Genomic DNA, 17,554 nt, shown 5'->3' with positions numbered 1-17,554 from the left:
ACAGTCAATAAGTCTGACTTAAATCTGTATTGGCAAAGCACTTTACAAGAACTGTCTTATTTGTACTAAATGAATCTTGATGGTCAGTGATAATTTTCAGGACAAGAAATCTTTTGATGAAATTAAAATTACTTGTCTTTGAAACCTTTTCTATAGCTTCATTTTGAAGGAACAGGTAGTCTGTCAGATGAAGATATATGGCTTTTTCCTCACCACAACTTTCAGATTCTTTCAGCTGAAGTAGGTTTGGAATGTCTTTAAGGTTCAGGTTTAAAACTTCGTTAGGGAATAGTTTGAAGGAATTTAATGCAAATGTCTGTCATATTTTCAGGTGAAAATAACAGAAGCGACTTAGAGAATATGTACAGTTCTTCCAGGTGGTACAAAACTTTTGTTTTTCTGTAGAGGGAAATTTTCAAATTTTTCTTGCCAAAACAGATGCAGTTTTCTTCAGTGCAGCTCCTGTGCATATAAAGGGCTGTTATATTTTCCTTATTTTGAAGGCTGAGATGTTGTTGTGATTCCTTTTTTTCCCAAGATGGCAGTACTTTAAGCAGTTGACATTGTTCAGTTTACTGTGCAGCCTTCTGGCATCCTTTCTTGTAAAATTTTCAATGCCACACTGTAAAAGGAGCAGGTAACGGTGGCTCCTGCTCTTTCCTTCTCTGTTAATGTTAGGTACAGGTACCAAGGGCATTTCACTGCTTATTAAAGAACCTAGGCTTTTCTTCACTTGGTTTAAAAGATTTCTACATTTTCCATACATCTGTTAGAATCCCTGTTGGAGTCTTGCAAATTATAATTTGAACATGCAGAAGTGTTGCTGCTCTAGAATCTTAAATTTAACCTCATGCCTTCAAATATGCAGTTGTTCAGTTATATAACAGATACTGCCATTCTTCAGTTATGACATCATATTTTTCTGAACAGAATCATCATTATGAAGATAAGTGGAATAAACCCCTAAATTTTAACTCTGATTTGTGATTTTTGGACTGTGGGTGTATGTAAGTGCACAAAAAGGTCACTTAATGTGAGCATTTTGTGGAGCATAATTATGAAGTAGATTAAGCAGATGACTTTGTGGTATTTTCACCTTAACTGAGAAAAACATACCAAAGAGAACCATTTCTATTCATCCACTGATTCTGACTCTGAAGATGATGAACCCAGGAGGTTCCATGTGGAAATAAAACCTGTCCAGCCAAATAACAGCTCTCAATACACTATGCCTTCTTTGGATGAATTAAAAGTGTCTATAGGGAACATCACTCTTTCTCCAGCAATATCTGTAAGTTTTGTTCCTCATACTTTTAATGTGTAGAAAAGTGGTAAAGAAACTGTAGTGTAAACATATAGTGTTCAGAATTTATTCTAGGTTCAATGATCCTTTTTTCTTGTGCACTAGGTCATTTTTGGTACACTTTATATTCCAATGTATTTGTATTGCACTTCTTTATTGCAATATAACATTAAGTACTTTTCTTGTATTTAAACTTTCCTATGAGTCTTTTGAGTGCTCAGTTCTTGTCTTTGTGCTGTTGCCACCACAAGACATTCAATTACATCTTAGAGTTAACCAAGCATGGCTTTTAACATAATTTGCTAATTCATTTTCTATAACATACGAGTCTTTTAAAACAGATCTTACAATGAAGATACATGTAATATTTGCAGTGCAGCTTTATTGATGTATCCTGCCAATTCACAGAATAATCCTTTATACCACCAGATGATAAATAATGTTAGAGTATGCTAGTACAAGATTCAGATCAGAATAAGACTGGTTCTGATTTTAAGGAGAATAGTGCGCATAACATATTAAAATAATAATTTTTCTTTTTTTTCTCTCACCACATTTTGAAAGCAGAGACACAGTCCTGTAAGTAGAGAATGGCTTTTTATTTGCATTTTTAGTTAAAACCAAGTAAGTGTAGTATGCAAGGGGAGTTGTTGGGAAAACATGAGGAATGTTTTGTTTCATCTATACTGTGTAATAGATATATAAGCTGTTTTACTGTCCCAACTAGTAAAGAGATTTTAAAATGCTGCTCCCTTTGTCAGCTCTATAGTATTTATTCCTGCATTTTCATACTGGTGTGGCAGATGCACACTGGTTTCTCTGTCCAGGCTCATGTTCCATGGTCTTCCACAAGCTCATAATGTTTTTACCTGGCATTGAAAGCAAAATACCTCATAGGAAGTTGACTGGAATTAAGAACTCTGGGACTATTAAGTGCTTTATTTCACAGTAGAAGAACTTATTACTAATCTTTTTTTCCTGTTTCAGGCACAGATGAATCAAAATTCATCCAGTAAGTGTGAATCTTTTAGTCTGTTAGTTTTTTAACATAGAATGAAAACAAATTCCTTTTTTTAATTGTTGGAGACATAAACTTCTTAAATATCTGTATTTTAAAGGGAACAAAATTTTCCTCTTGTTAGTTTTATATACCTCTTCCTTATCTATGTACTTGGCTGTTCTCTGTTGTGGGGACCAGATGAACCTGTCTCTGACAGTAATGAGGAACACATCCAGATGCCAAAGGGAATTACCCCATGGAAGAAACTCCAGTGCAAGTTCCTGAAACCCTTCCACCTGCTCAAGTTTAGTATGACCCACAAACCAGCAAAGCATACTCTGTGTATGATGTAAAATAATGACATAGAGGACAGAGCATTAGCTTCTATTATGTGGGGGGGGGAGGGGGCATTCAGTGGGAAATCAGGCCAGATTTGCTGAAGAACAGTATTGATGTAAACAATGCAATCCAAGGAGGAAATTTCAAGTAAACAACACTTCCTCATGAAATGCATTGCTCTGTGTAGTCTTCTTGTATTTCAGGAATATCTAAACTTAGGTTATCAGAAATAATAAATTTTCTTTTTTCCATTTTAATAGTAATTTGTTTTGAACTGCCAACATTAATATTAACTATCTTTTTATAATGAAAATGAAATTTTTATTTTATATTTCACAGTTTTAGTGATAATGCTGTATCTTTTTCTTAGGTGAAGAGTTAACAAAATCAAAACTTTCTGCTCCAATTAATGAGTAAGTTCAAATTTAAAATTCTATCAAATGCAGTTTTGCAAGAATTTGTTCTTATTTTTCTAATACTCAGAAACTCATTGGAAATGACAGCTGAGTCCTGTTTTAAGTTGTAACTCTATTGCATTATAAGACTAAGTGTATCAATGCATGTTTCCATCATTTGTTTACCCCTTCTAATACATTTGATTTATTGTGATCTGTCTCAGTTGATATTCATAATTACATGGTTACACAATTTTTCTAAATAAGACAGATTTATTTTCTATCTAAGAGTGTTCCATGGTAAAGAACAGATTGCAAACCCCAAATTTACACAGATCTGCATACATTGCTTATGTGTATATACACTGAAATAAATGAATTTGAAGATGTAGGTCTCAAAAATTACATTATGAAGTATGACATTATTACATTATGAACTGACATTATGAAGTATGTCCACACCCAAATTTGCACCTAGGTGTTGGCTAAGATAGTCTCCTTTTGTGCAAATCAGTTCTTCAACTCGCAACTTTAAATTAATTATTTTCTTTTTAGATGCAAAGACTAATACAGACTTACTTGTCAAATTTTTTTATCGTATTATTGAGGGACTTTTTACAAGGGTCATGTAGTGCTAGGACTAGGAAAAATGGCTTTAAACTGAGAGTAATTTTAGATTAAATATGTGGAAGAAATTCTTTACTGTGAGGGTCATGAGACATGGAAACAGGTCACTCAGAGAAGTTCTGGATGCCTTGTCTCTGGAAATGTTCAAGGCCAGTCTGGAAGGGGCTTTGAACAACCTGGTCTAGTGGATGTCAGCATGGTTGGAGCAAGATTTTTAAAGATCCCTTCAACCCCAAACTATTCTGAGATTACTATAATTATTACATTATTGAACTACTATGAAGTTTATGATTTTTATGAAGTTTTCTATTTCATAAATATTTCATTTCTATTCCAATTGTAACTCCTAATATAGAAAGGGGAACAGTGACTTCCTGGCATGGGATCCACTCTTCAGCACTTCTCTTGAATCTTCAGCTTCCTTGGCATCCTCATCCTCCTCAGGTAAAATATTTGGTGGTAGAAAATGTTTTCTCTGTATATTTCAGGATATTCTGGTGTCATTTTTTCAGTTATTGCGATGGGCTGTGTTTTGACGCATAAATGATAGACTTTTATACAGCAGTACACTGTCTTAGAAATATTACACAACTGAGAATGCAGTATATGAGGCTTTAAAGCTAGAAAACAAGAGGGAAGAGGGAGTACTAGACTCTTTAGGAAAATTCTGTCTTGCTCCTGCCTTTTTTTATTGCCTTCTCATACTTACTGAAAAATTGCTCACCAAGAATATTATCCTTTTTTTTTCAGCTGGTAGGGCTGGGAGATTAAATGGAGGTTTTTGCAGCAACTGTGAGACAAGCTGAGCTTGCACAATGCACTCTTCTTTCCAGGAAAGTCGATTGGGCTATGTAGTACAAAGGCATTGCAGAGCTTTGCTGTGGGAAACTTGTTTCCTGTAGGAAAGCATGATTCTGTTAGGAGATGTGAAGGCATAATCCAAGGGGAGATGGATAAAAATGGCAGGCCTGAGACTTGAATTAGCTGAGATCCTGAAAGCAGGGATATTGCAAGGAAAAGAATGGTGTGTGGAGTATGGGAGGTGAGGGAGAGAGCCTATGTTGCATGGGAATTTTGGGTTGCAGGATATTAGTGTTGGTAGGACACTGGCAGGTTTTCCTGAAACCCAGTCTTTGCAAAAGATAGTTCCATAGTTCTTTTCAGTCTACCTGCTGTGTATCTGTACTCCAAAATCTTAATTTTCTTTTAATGTAGACATTTTTCTCCTCCCACACACCTGAGAAAGGAAGTATGTCCACTGATGTTTTTAATGAAGTAGTTGTATTCCAAAAATAGTCCTCACTTCTTTGTTCATGATCATGACTTTCTAGCAGTTTTCTTCTGTGCTTGATCATGCAGATTGAAGAACAGTAAGGAAGATTACATATAGGAGAATTCTGAAAAAGTCATGTTATTTCTTGGCTTTAGTAATGTTCTTTTAGCAACAATCAACATTGCTTTGTAACACTTCAGATTCTAAGTAGAACTTCGTCTTTCACTACAAATTTGTGTTTCTTAAAGCTTACGGTTTTAACAAATCCAGCTTACAGAATTCATCATAACTTTCTCATCCTGACTTACATAATTAGTCAGTAGTATTGGCTAGTGAATCCACCATGTGTGGTAACACATTTAAGACTAAATTCCAGAGACAGATATATTACTGGAATATTCTGAAAAAGACGTGGCGCTTTCTTAAAATATTCTGTTTTGATAGCTTTGCTCTGGTGTTGGAGTCTGCAGAAAAAGGCAGAGGATACTTAACTTGTTGTGTTGGTGGTTGTAGCTGTATTCAGGTGTTTATTGCTGTGCCTGGATAGGAAGTTAAAGCACAGTAGGAAATCTTCATACAGTTCCTCCTGGCAGCAGAACTGTGGAGAAAGTAGTCTCTGGTTGATGAATAATGACAGAGATCCATAATATCTTCTGTAGCTGTAGATGTAGGAAGTCATCTACCCTAGTCCTCATACCCATGAGGCTTATGCACAGAGCCCTGCAGTTCATTGGAATTATTTAAAGGATTGTTGTTCTAGGTGTTAGCTAAAATATTTACATTTGTTAAATAATCTGTAGAGTTAAATATAAAGTAAGTGTTCTGAAGTATAACAAATTTCTAATGCATTTGGGGCAAAAAAACCTGTTGGATCAATATAGGTCGTATTGTTGTTTAAATTGAGTTCTAATGCTTGCTAACTTGCAACTTAGTTCTGAGGTTTTTAAAAAAAATGCTTAACTGATCTGATTGTATTTTCCTTGATTCAGTGTTTTCTCTTCAACTTGAAGGTTTGTAGTAAGCTGGTGCTTAAAGTTTTTGAAAATCTCAATCCAAAACTTAAATTACATACATTAGTTGTTTGGAATACAGTAAATGTCCCTTACTGTTTAAACATTTGTTTAACTATTGTTTTATAACTGTGTTAATCATTGAACGCTTAAACTACCTTGGTATTTGAGCAGACAGTGGTTTATGCAGCACTGAAGTAATCTTTGGTCATCCATGAATAATCTTGCTTTATTAGAAGTTTAAGCTAACTTAGTTATCTTGAACAAACACAGCAGACATTTTTTAGCTAGTTCTTGATACTGTAGAAATGCTTCCATTTAGTTATCTTTGTTATTTTCATCCATATGTATTTTTAAAATAGTTCTTAACATCACATTTTTTTCAATAGGATTTGTAGTAGTATTTTAAAGTCTTTGAATCATAGTTAAAATATCTGCTAGAAAGGGAAAGCTGTGTTAAAATTCTTAACGTTTAGGTGGACTTAGAGAATATATTTGTTTATGGCAAAAGGGCCACTGGAGAGAGGACAACTGTACTTATGACCTGAACTTTTAAATGTGTTTCTCTCTTTTTTTGATTTCGGTTGTCACTGCTGTTGCTCCTAGCTCTGCCAATCTGCAAGATGTTGAGAATTGACTAACCTTGCATTTTATGCTTCTATTATCATCTAGAGCAACAGGCAACAGCAAGTGCAGGGAATACTTGTGGAAAACTCCTTTTTTCAGCAGTCTGAAGACTGTAGGATGAGAGAGGAAAAAAAACTGAGGTGGATGATGCCTCATCCGTATTGTTACTCTCTAGACACAGGTTGATAGAGACAGAATAAATATCAGACTAGATCTCATGACTGCATTGTCTCCATTCACTCCCCTGAAAGCCGAATCTGTTGGACCTTCCTATTACAAATGTTAGGACTAAGAGGATCAAAGTCTTTGGAAGGAACAGGATAGGTTTGATCAAATGCCTTTGAAGGAGATTAAAAGCAGGAAGCTGTGGAGAGGAACCAAAAATGGAGTAGGATGCAAGAAGGAAAAGACAAAGATGAGAGAAAATTAAATCACAACAGGTAGGAAGTCAGAGAAATAAGGAAAGCTGTGAGAAGTAGAGCCTTAAGTGGAGAGATACATAATAAGTTATTTTTTTATGTACTGAAAAATGGAAAGTGAGATGGTTGGCAATACAAATGAGGTACATATGATATGTTACTGGTTTTTTTCTTTCTTTTATTTGTAAGTGGGGGGGGGTTAGCTTAGTAGAGGAGTTATTTTTCATGCTGGCTAGTAATCCTTGTGCAGTGGATATTGAATACTTTTTTGAATATTGAAATTTTAATCTTTTCATTGTCAGTCCTAGTTTCAATTCTTCCCTTTTCCTTCAGCTACCCTAACAGAGCACAATAGGAGCTCCTCCTCATCTACCACTGATTTGCCTGGGTGTAGAGTATCTCAGTTTTTGCTTGGACACCAGACAGATTCTGGGTCTACAAGTCCATCCTCACCAGACTTTACCATTAGCACTTTGTGCAAATCTGGTGTTACAGCAGCGCCATCAGGGAGTACCAGTACTTTATCCTGTTTTTCACGGTCTCAGAGTCAGTGGATTTCCTTTGCTGATGAACTTCTTACTATTAGACACACAAGCACAGACAAGAAGGAGCCCCAAAGATTGCATTTTAAAACTGAAAATGCCTGCCTTGCCTCTTCTGCTTTGCTTGGGAATTCTTCCAACAGCTGTGCTTCTGAGGATCAAAGTGACCTTTTCAATAACTCTATATGCCATGAACAATTATTCATTGAAGAAACTGGCACTGCTGCTGAAGTATCTTCTGCATCATCTTCAGCACTACTGGACTATAGTTTAGTGTCTTCTTGTGCTCATACAAATAAGGGTATGCCAAGCATGCATTCTGTACTGCTCTTTGCTAATAACTGACTCCAAAAAGCAAGCTTTGGACTCATTTTTCTTTTTGTTATGATTGCTCAACTGATGTTAAAATTAACTCATCTTCTTACTTAGAATGTACTAAACTGCTTGTTAATACCAGTTGGGACAGTGAAGTAAATATTCAGCTTGAAATATGAAGAAAATTCAAATTATTCGTTTAAAGGCATTGCTTTCTTTTAACTGTGCAGAGTTGCTTTTCCAGAAACGGGAATGTATTTTTGTGGAATGTCAGGCAGCAGTGAGATCACAAAGATTAAGTAATTGCATTTGCAAAACAATTCTTTTTACATGCAAGCTTCCAAGAGCGGTTGGTATAAAATCACCTGAGAGCAATGAGAAAGCCCATGATGCTGTTTTTAGAGTCACTTTTCAGGTTATCACATGGCACTATTTAAAAAGCACCTATGATTTGTGGTAACTCTTAAAACATAGCACTTGTAAAATAGGAACTTCTAATAGAAATATCACTTCCAGATATTCTACTCAAGTAAAAAAATATTTATGTCCAGTGTGATCTTTGTAATATTTATTTTGTTATATTTACTTTCTTTCAGCAAGGCCCACCACTCCTCTTTCTGTGGGCACCATTGTGCCCCCACCAAGGCCTGCTTCAAGACCAAAGCTGTCTACTGGGAAACTTAGTGGGATTAATGAAATAGTATGTATTGATTATTATTTTTTTATTTGCCATTTTGATTTGATTTCAGATACACCATTCATTTACACTGTTACACTGAAGTTACTTTCCAGCCTATGTTCAAGGAATCATATAAGCAGATTTTCAACATTGCCAAATAGGCATGGTAATAGTTTATAATAATTATAATCTTATTACAACAGATAATTATTAACACAATGCAAAGGTCCAAATCATAATTTTTGCATCATCTGAGTGTTTTTAATTGAGCAAATCAGTAATTTGATAATGAAAGATGGTGCATGCAAAGATCAAGGTTTTCAAAATGTAGAAATACTAGTGAAGTTTTTAACAGACCTCCTTTGATTTGGGGATATCACCAAATCTTTGGGAAATGAGTGGGGTTTTTTCAGTCATGTATTGACAAAAGTAGTCCTGTTGTGACTTCTCCCTCCCTTGCTGGTTTGTGGAGAAGGGAGGTGGTAGATCACAGCAGTTGCCCATGAGGGTAGTGAGAGGTTGCACGCTGCCTGCATGTGCCGGCAGTGCGGATTCACCTGCCGATAAGGAATGTGGTAAAGAATGCAAGTACCCAAACAGCCTATCAGTCTTGGCCATGCTTAATTTCCTCTGTAAATATTAGTATTCTGCAGATTTCACTTGACTTACTGACTGGGAAAAATGCGCCTGTGGTAAAATCCTCTTATTGTCCTTCAAAGTAGCAAGATATTTTCACCATATTCTTGTTATAAAAAAAATTCTCATTGTATGCTTTGACAAAACTGACAAAGCATTTTAAACTGTTTTGTTTTTCTGTAGGATCAGAACAGAGTTAATTTTGAAATTATTTCTTTTTCCAATACAGAATTGTAGCAATTGCTCTTAGCCCAAGGAATCTATTCTTCATGTCATCATAATTAAATAGAAATTATCTGGTACTGTTCTGCTATAAAGTATGATCCTGAACAAAGCTATATTCATTTTATACTGTTGCTTTAGAAACTGGCTATTATCTGGATACAAGTAGAAGGTTGTCATTTGTCTTCATCATGTCAACTCCTTTTACAATTCTCATACTCTCTATCAAAGCCAACAAGTGCAATAGAATGGGGGAAAAAAAGTTACAGTGACATCCTGCCATTAGGTGGAAGGAAACACCCAAGATTCACAAATGCTAGTGGTCAAAAGGAATGACTAAAGTCAGAGGGTCCACAAAACTCACAAAGCTTTATTATTAAAGTATGCACTTGGCATGGAAATTGGTATGTTAGTTCCTGACCTACAACATATGCACATGACTGTGGGTTCTGGGTAAAAAGGTAGAATAAAAAAGGGAGAGACAAAAGAACATATTTATTAAACAGGAAGAGAGGGAGAGAAAGGAGAAGAAGAGATAACCAATCCTGGTTCCAGCGTTGGTTCAGCTTATGGGGTGTTCTGGGGGTATCACCCAGGCTTGGTGGGGGTACCTTTTTATAGACAGGTTTTCCCCACCCTGGAGCTAATTTTCTCACTTTCTATGCAAATCAGTTATCATGCACAGTTCATTCTTTCAGACCTTTCTGGAACTGAGTCAGAGGGCTTTGGGGCTCTTGGGTGGTCTTGATCCCCCCCTACAGTCCATTCCCACTTCTCTGTCTCATTCCTGCACTTGAGCTGTTCCTGTGCTTGTGTTTATCTGCAGGAGCCATAAGAGGGTGTTTGTCCTGGAAAAGTGCTGCCTACCACTGCATAGCCCCTTCTCCAGCCACATCCTGTTATTTCTCAGCTTGTTATTACCAACCGTCCTTGGATATTACCAGCAGACCTCATCTATTAGTACCAACAGTCCTTTGTTATTAACCACAATCTTTGGTTATTACCAGCAGGCCTTGTCTATTAGTACCAACAGTCCTTGGTTATTACCAACAGTCCTTGATAATTATCAATAGTCCTTGATCATTATCAACAGTCTTTGTCTGTTATTACCAACAACCCTTGGTTGACTTTACAGCCATCCAGCTATCAGTGTTTCAGACATACACATTAGCGCCTTATCTTCTGGGATTCTACAGTTATCCTGCCAAAATGATGCTTAGGGGGTTTCAGTACATTTCAGATAGGTTAATCCCAGCATGATCATTACTTAACAGTTATGTGTATCCTAAAACTATCCAGAGATTCAGCATGGAAGAGACTTTTAAGTTCTTTAGGCCAACCTGCTCAAAAAAGGACTGACTTCAAAATAGTATCAGGTTGCTCAGGCACATGCTGAGTTTTGAAAATCTTGAAAGTGGGAGATTTTACAATCTGCCAGTCTGGCAACCTGTCTCAGGATTTCACCACAAGGTTGCAAGAAGGAATTTTTCCCAAAGTCCAGCTAAAATTTCTTCTCTGTAGCTCTTGGTCTCTTAAAAGAGCCTGACTCAGACTTCGTTGTGTGCCCCTTTTTACCTAGTAAGCGACTGCTAATAAATCTCTTCTTAAGCTTCTGTTCTCTGGGCTGAAAAAACCCTGGTCCTACAGCCTGTTCCTCTCTCACTCCTATACTCTACTCACAACTATTTTAGTTGCCCTGTGCTGCTCTCACTTCCAATTCATTAGCAGCTCTGCTTTAGCTCTCTAAATCCATGTTTGCCACACATACACAGGGCTGTAATCTTAGTTTCTGATACTGTGTTATATTATTATTATTGACAGGCTGCTGCATAATCAAATATATTAGACTTGACTACTCTGTCAAAAAAAATTATCATCTATGAAATAATTGAATTTACTCCAATGGACAATGCAGGTTCTCTGTTTTACACTAAAAACTAGGGTAGATAAAACATTAAATAAACTCTGTTGAGAAACATTGTGAAATTCATTGGGGCATGAAATAAGAACTTTTCTATTTACAAAGTTTTTTTTCATCTCTTTAAAACCACTTTGTGTTATATTCTTGTAATCTCTTTTTTCAGCCTAGGCCTTTCAGCCCTCCATTGACCTCTAACTCAAGTCCACCTCCAGCAGCTCCTTTGGCACGTGCAGAGAGCATTTCTTCTATATCCTCTTCTGCTTCCCTTAGTGCAGCAAACACACCTACAGTTGGTAAGTTTAATTAACCATTTAATCTTACTTTAGGAGTAGGATAACTCAGCACCTGTTACAAGAACCATTTGTTGGAGTTAGTTGTTTCATATGCGAGTCCAGGTACTTTGAGCATCCTTTGCAGTATCTGCTTCCAAATGACACTGAGACACAGGAAAGTGAATTAAATTAGATTAGACCATAGATCCAATTATGGCATTTTCTCTAGGGAAATATAATTCACAATTAACATTCCGTGAATTCTTATTTGGTATGCTTGTATATCCATCAAATACAGCATGTTATCATATATTTGTTCAGAAGATGTTGTTGTGTATGTGCAGAAATACTTAGAGATACTGAAAATTTGAATGAATACAAACGTTCACAAAATTGAGTTCTTTAATGTTCTTTTAGTTTTGTTTATTGTTCCATAATTGCAGTTTCCGAAAAATAAATCTAATGCATCTTTTTCTTCAAGTTAGTTAAGAATGTAAACTAAGTGGATGTTCAGTAAAAGCAAAACAGTTAAACAAGAAAGATAAAGATGAAAAGCAAATTAGTCTTCATGTGTTGCCACTAATTTCAGAAGGTTTTTTCTTGTTTTTAAAGGGAGGTCCTTCTGTTTTGATATTTGATTATAACAAATCAAAAGGAGACATTGGAGTTTTTTTAATTAGATGGGGTATTTTGTTAGTTTGGGGAGGGCAGGGCTTGAGATGTTTAAACTTGTTTATTTAGCAGAGTTGAATTCTTTAATTCCTGAACACAGTTACACCTTTTAGGCACAAGTTAAATCAAGTTGTCGAGTTATCATTCAATTATCTGCAAATGTTATTGATGCCAAGGATCCCTCACTCAGCAGCTCAGAAGAACACCTCTGCAGCACCTAGTAGGAGTTCTGCAGTGGAGTTGTTTCCACCCTGTGCAAAGCTACTGAGTTTTGCCCAACCTTAGCTCTTACAGTTCAGTGTTCACCAGTTTCACAAATGCTGAGAAGCATCACAGAAACACAACTGATATTTTGGTTGCCAGTCTATCCAGGCTGACATCCTCAGGTCTCAGCTCTGGTGTCGAGGAACCAAAAATTGGTGGCAAGAGCATCAATATTCCCAGCTCTGGGGATATGTGTCTATGTTGTTGGAAACAGTGGCAGAGTGAAATCATGAGGTGAGGCAGGAGGTAAGAAGGTGTGTGCTGACACTGAGATTTGATGTGATTATTATTGCAGCCTAGGAAAACTAAATAAGGCCAGTTCCATCTGCACTGACTATATGAATTAAATAGTTCTGGGAAAATGGGAAGGGCAGTGCACAAAGCTGATATACTTTGGGGGATGAGGTTATAGTCTGCAATACATTCTGTATTCTTTTGACATTTGCACAATCCAGTGTTCCCCTTACCCCATTTGTTCTGAATAATGGAGAATTGACTCTATAATTATCTTTTTCCAAGTGAACTTTAAGGCGTGCATAGCTGAGTTTTTCTTTTATGCTTTAGCCTTAATTTAATTTGCAAAGTATTTTTTAAATATTATATTTTAACATCTATTTTTGCTTGAAATATTTTCTTTTCTTGCAATGTTTTGTTTCATTTAAATGTAATAGACGATGATATTTTGATTCGAAATCTTCCTACAATTGAAAAGCTTTGTGAGACACCACCAGGTATTGTACTCAATGCACATTTATGTCTTAACTAATCATCCTAATATATGATATCTAATAAAATTATATTTCTTTTGAAACAAGTTTCTCCAGATATTTCTAGTATCTGGCACATACAATTTTCTTGAAATCTCAACTATATAACAAGTTGTATGTTGCTGAAATCACCAAAACTTGATATAAGCACTTTTATATAATGTTATCTTCTGTCTATGCACTTCTCTGCTTCATAAAAAGCTGGAACTTGGCCTTGCTTCTTCAGTTTGTCATTATTACTTTCTTTCAAGTGAAGTGAATATACTTTTACTTTGATAATCCTTTTTCTCCTAACACAAGTATGTAAAAATGTTTCTATATTTACATCGAATACAAATCTTAGAAGACAGACATACTACAGGTAGTATATTTTAAAATAAATTTTATTTTCATGACAGCTGTTTAGCTAATATTAAAATTGTCTGGATCTTTGTTCCTAAACTGAACTAAAACCATTTGATCAGCTTTATTCATCTGCCCTTTTTATGACCAATGATGCAGTCTTTTGTTCTGCAGTTTTGGTCTGCACCTTGAGTGTCAATGCAACCATTTGCATGGTTATGTCACTAGCTCTTGTATCAGCACGGCTCAGGGGCTGGTAGTGGTGGTGAGGCTGAGGCAGATGGCATGGCATTTAAGCCAGTTTTGCCATTCCTGTCAAAGGTGCTAGAACTGAAGCCTTGATCTGGGCTGCAGCCTGAGATGAAGTGAGGCCACCTTCATGCAGCTCTGTTATGTCCCTTCCATCTGAGACCTCACAGCAGATATAGAAAGTCCTGAAGCTGAATGTTGCTGCATTGAATTGTACTTTCAGCAGCAAGGCAACAAAACTATGACTTTCAGCATCAGGATAAGTAGTTATCTTTGGTTCATATGATAGAATGACGGAATCATGAAGGTTGGGAAAAGACCTCCAAGATCATCAAGTCCAGCTATTGACCGATCACCACCTTGTCAACTAAACCATGGCACTAAGCAATTCAGTCATTTCTTGAACACCTCCAGGGATGGTGACTCCACCACCTCCCTGGGCAGCCTATTCTAAGTGAAGAAATTCTTCCTATTGAGCAACCTGAATCTCCCCTGGCTCACCTTGAGGACATTTCCTCTTTTCCAATTGCTGATTGCCTGAGAGACTGTCCCCTACCTTCCTACACCCTCCTATCAGGGAGCTGTAGAGAGTGATAAGGCCCTCCCTGAGCCTCCTTTTCTCCAGGCTAAATGTCCTGAACTCCTTCAGCTGTTTCTCAAATGACTTAATCTCCAGACCTCTTCCTTGCTTCATTGCCCTTCTCCGGACATGCTCCAGCACCTCAGTGTCTTCCCTGAACTGAGGGGCTCAAAACTGGACACAGCAGTCGAGTGCAGCCTCACCAGTGCTGAGTACAGGGGGACAATCCCTGCCCTGGTCCTGCTGGCCACACTGTTGCTGATCCAGGCCAGGATGCCATTGGCCTTCTTGGCCACCTGGGCACACCCTGGCTCATGTTCAGCTGCTGTCATCAGCACCCCCAGGTCCTTTTCCTGTGGGCAGCTTTGCAGCCACTCTGCCCCAGCCTGTGGCACTGCCTGGGGTTGTTGTGACCCAAGGGCAGGATCCGGCACTGGGCCTTGTTGAATGTATAGTCATTTATTTTTTTATTCAGCTTATTGGTTTCTAGGAGAATGCATAGATTTTTGAGTCAAAGGGTGATGAACAGTAGGAGCAGAGCAAACAAGAGAGAAGAGATCTCATTTGTAGTTCCCTAAATAGGTCTCAAAGAAATATCTATACATATATATTTGCCATGGTGTTCCCGAAAATAAAGTAAAAATAATGTTATTATTTCTAATAAATTTCACTCTTCAGTCAAGAAAAAAATATTTGTCTTTTACCAATAGGAATACAATGAATATATGTGCATTACTCTGCATAATTTTTCAAATACTGCTATAAAAATGTACATAAGGCTGTTAAGTAGAAGATTTAAAAATAATTTGTACACCTATAATAATATAATCCTATCTCCTCTAAAGATGTTTATTGTTTCTTAGTAAATTGTCAGAAAAAGACATTAAAACAGCTCAGCAACTGTCGTGCCACAAAGTGTACACATTGAGTGTACACTTTGGCTTTAGTGAAGAATAATTCTGGAGTTCAGTATTTCACCAAACAGAATTTCTAGTAATTGATAACTCATTATTTTATTGCACATTTGCCTCTTGAAATAATGATTTCTAGAATCCTGAGACTATTGAGAATCACAGCTTTTGTTGGTAGTTTTCAAGGAGAGAAAAACTTTGGAATCATGGTCTATGTATTGTCTGAAAGAATAAAGAAAAACAACCTACTGTTCATACTGAAAAAAATAAATAAATCAGTGGTTTGTAGCTAGAATCATAATAATTAATTCATTTAACGATTTTTGATTTTCAACAACTGCGAATAGATCGTTTGGATCTAAGGAGGCCTAAGTGTTGCACAAATGTTTTCATGGTACTGTGAAGCATTCTGAACATTTTACTACCTTATGTGAGAAATTGTAATGGAGAGTGAGGTATGAAGTAGCAGAATTAGACCAGCTTGTGTCTTTTGCTATGTCACTACTTCATTCACTTTTCTCTTAATTTAAGGTCTAATATGAGGTATTAGGTGTTCTGTGAAGAACAAGGCCCCAGCTTCCTTTTTGCTTCTGAAAGAGCTCAGAAAGCACAGTCACTTAAATAGGTTTAATTTGCCGTGAGCAATATTGTACACAAGCATTTTGTCTCTGCTTTACAGTATAAAAGAGAAATTTTTCAATTTGCTTATGGAAAGATGAAGATTGTGCTTCCTTTGTGATAGATAATACTATGTGATACAGACAATTTCTGCATGTACAAAAAACCATAGTAAGATGCTATATCTACTACACTGCTGCACTAAGAAAAAAAAGAAGGAACTTCCAGTATTGTCTTTTATATCCCATACACGTGGAAAATTTGTGAAAAGTGAAATCCCATGACAACATGTTTCATCAACTGAATATGCGCGTTTCAGAAGCCTTAGCATGAGGTCTTAGTTGATTTTTATAGCTCCATATTGGAATTGTGTTGTGTTGGCACAAGCAACAATTGAAGACTTCTCCACTAATTTCTGCTTGGGAATTGCAATGTCTGTTGGCTGCAAAAGTTAAAAGAATGTTCAAGAGTTCACTTATGTGGGGTAATATTGATGAATTTACATTTAAGTTCATTTTTACTGTAAGTGAATTATTTGTATTTGTGTGACCATTTTATCATACATTTGTCCATACAAAAAGCATACAGTAGGGATTTTTTTAAAGCATTCTAGTCGATTTGCTTTGGGTCTGTTGACTTCACTCCCAGCAAGTAGCCATTTTAGCGCAGTGTTCTTCTGTCTCATGTATTTCCTTGTGTCTGTTTACATGATGTCATACCAATAGGCCTGTGTCCTTAGGCTGCTAAGCAGCGTTTTGCTAGGATTGTACTGTACTATGTTTACGTATTTCTACACTTTTCAAGTAATACCTCAGATGGTACTGTGACCTTGGTGTAAGCTCTTGTGAAAATTACAGATGTAGTCAACCATTCTGAAATCTACTAAGCTTTTTGAAAATTAAATCTATACACTGTATGTATTCTAGGTGTTTCACGTGGTCCCAGCCCCGTCAGCCTTGGAAACCAGGACACCTTGCCTGTTGCAGTAGCCCTTACTGAATCTGTTAACGCCTACTTTAAAGGAGCAGATCCCACAAAGTTAGTTAAATAGTGAATTGTATTAAATGTAATGAGTTACAATAAGAAAAGGCACTGGGTCTACGTTTCATACTGTGGGGGGGGAATGAGTATGCATTAGAAGGGGAATTCAAAGGGTTTTTTGCACTGGGTATAAATGACTATGGGTATAGCAGTGGCTTATTGCTCTGTAATGGCCTGCATCCTGCCAGAAGTTCAGATACACCTGCTTTACAAAAATGTGTTCAGTGAGAGCACTGAGAATTACAAGGATTTTTATCATTGTCAGGTAGGTGTTACATGTAATTTTGTGCAGCTGAAAGCACTCATTCCCTGTCACCTCCATTGCTATGCTACTTAGGCCTTGCCTAGGCATAGCTGTGCCACGTTTTCAAAGCCTGAAAAATATCCAAGACTACTGTATGCTTAAGCAGTTAAAGCTTTTTCTTTCTTATTTCATCTTACTTTCAAGTTGAACGTGACAGTACATAGTCACATTACCTTCAGATTACCTTGAGATTGATTTTCTGGTTTTAATTCAGTTCATCAGATTG

At 36.7% G+C, this 17,554-nt stretch overlaps 1 protein-coding gene across 6 annotated transcripts in view; it reads left to right on the top strand.

Moving 5' to 3' along the window:
- FCHO2 (FCH and mu domain containing endocytic adaptor 2) overlaps positions 1-17,554 on the top strand; it is an 85,715-nt gene that overhangs the window by 56,602 nt on the left and 11,559 nt on the right. For 2 of the 6 annotated variants that reach the window (XM_069002379.1, XM_069002378.1), the window contains exons 13-21: positions 1,116-1,291; positions 1,868-1,882; positions 2,291-2,315; positions 3,013-3,055; positions 4,020-4,108; positions 7,327-7,836; positions 8,447-8,550; positions 11,472-11,601; positions 16,910-17,021. In XM_069002379.1, coding sequence (XP_068858480.1) covers positions 1,116-1,291; positions 1,868-1,882; positions 2,291-2,315; positions 3,013-3,055; positions 4,020-4,108; positions 7,327-7,836; positions 8,447-8,550; positions 11,472-11,601; positions 16,910-17,021 — 1,204 coding nt within the window. The other 4 variants (XM_069002377.1, XM_069002382.1, XM_069002381.1 and 1 more) reach the window with 4 other exon arrangements.

The sequence above is a fragment of the Aphelocoma coerulescens genome (assembly GCF_041296385.1).
Source record: "Aphelocoma coerulescens isolate FSJ_1873_10779 chromosome Z unlocalized genomic scaffold, UR_Acoe_1.0 ChrZ, whole genome shotgun sequence".
NCBI classification, from domain to species: Eukaryota; Metazoa; Chordata; class Aves; order Passeriformes; family Corvidae; genus Aphelocoma; species Aphelocoma coerulescens.
Note: the sequence above shows the minus strand (reverse complement) of the source record. Positions and strands in the feature narration are given on the sequence as shown.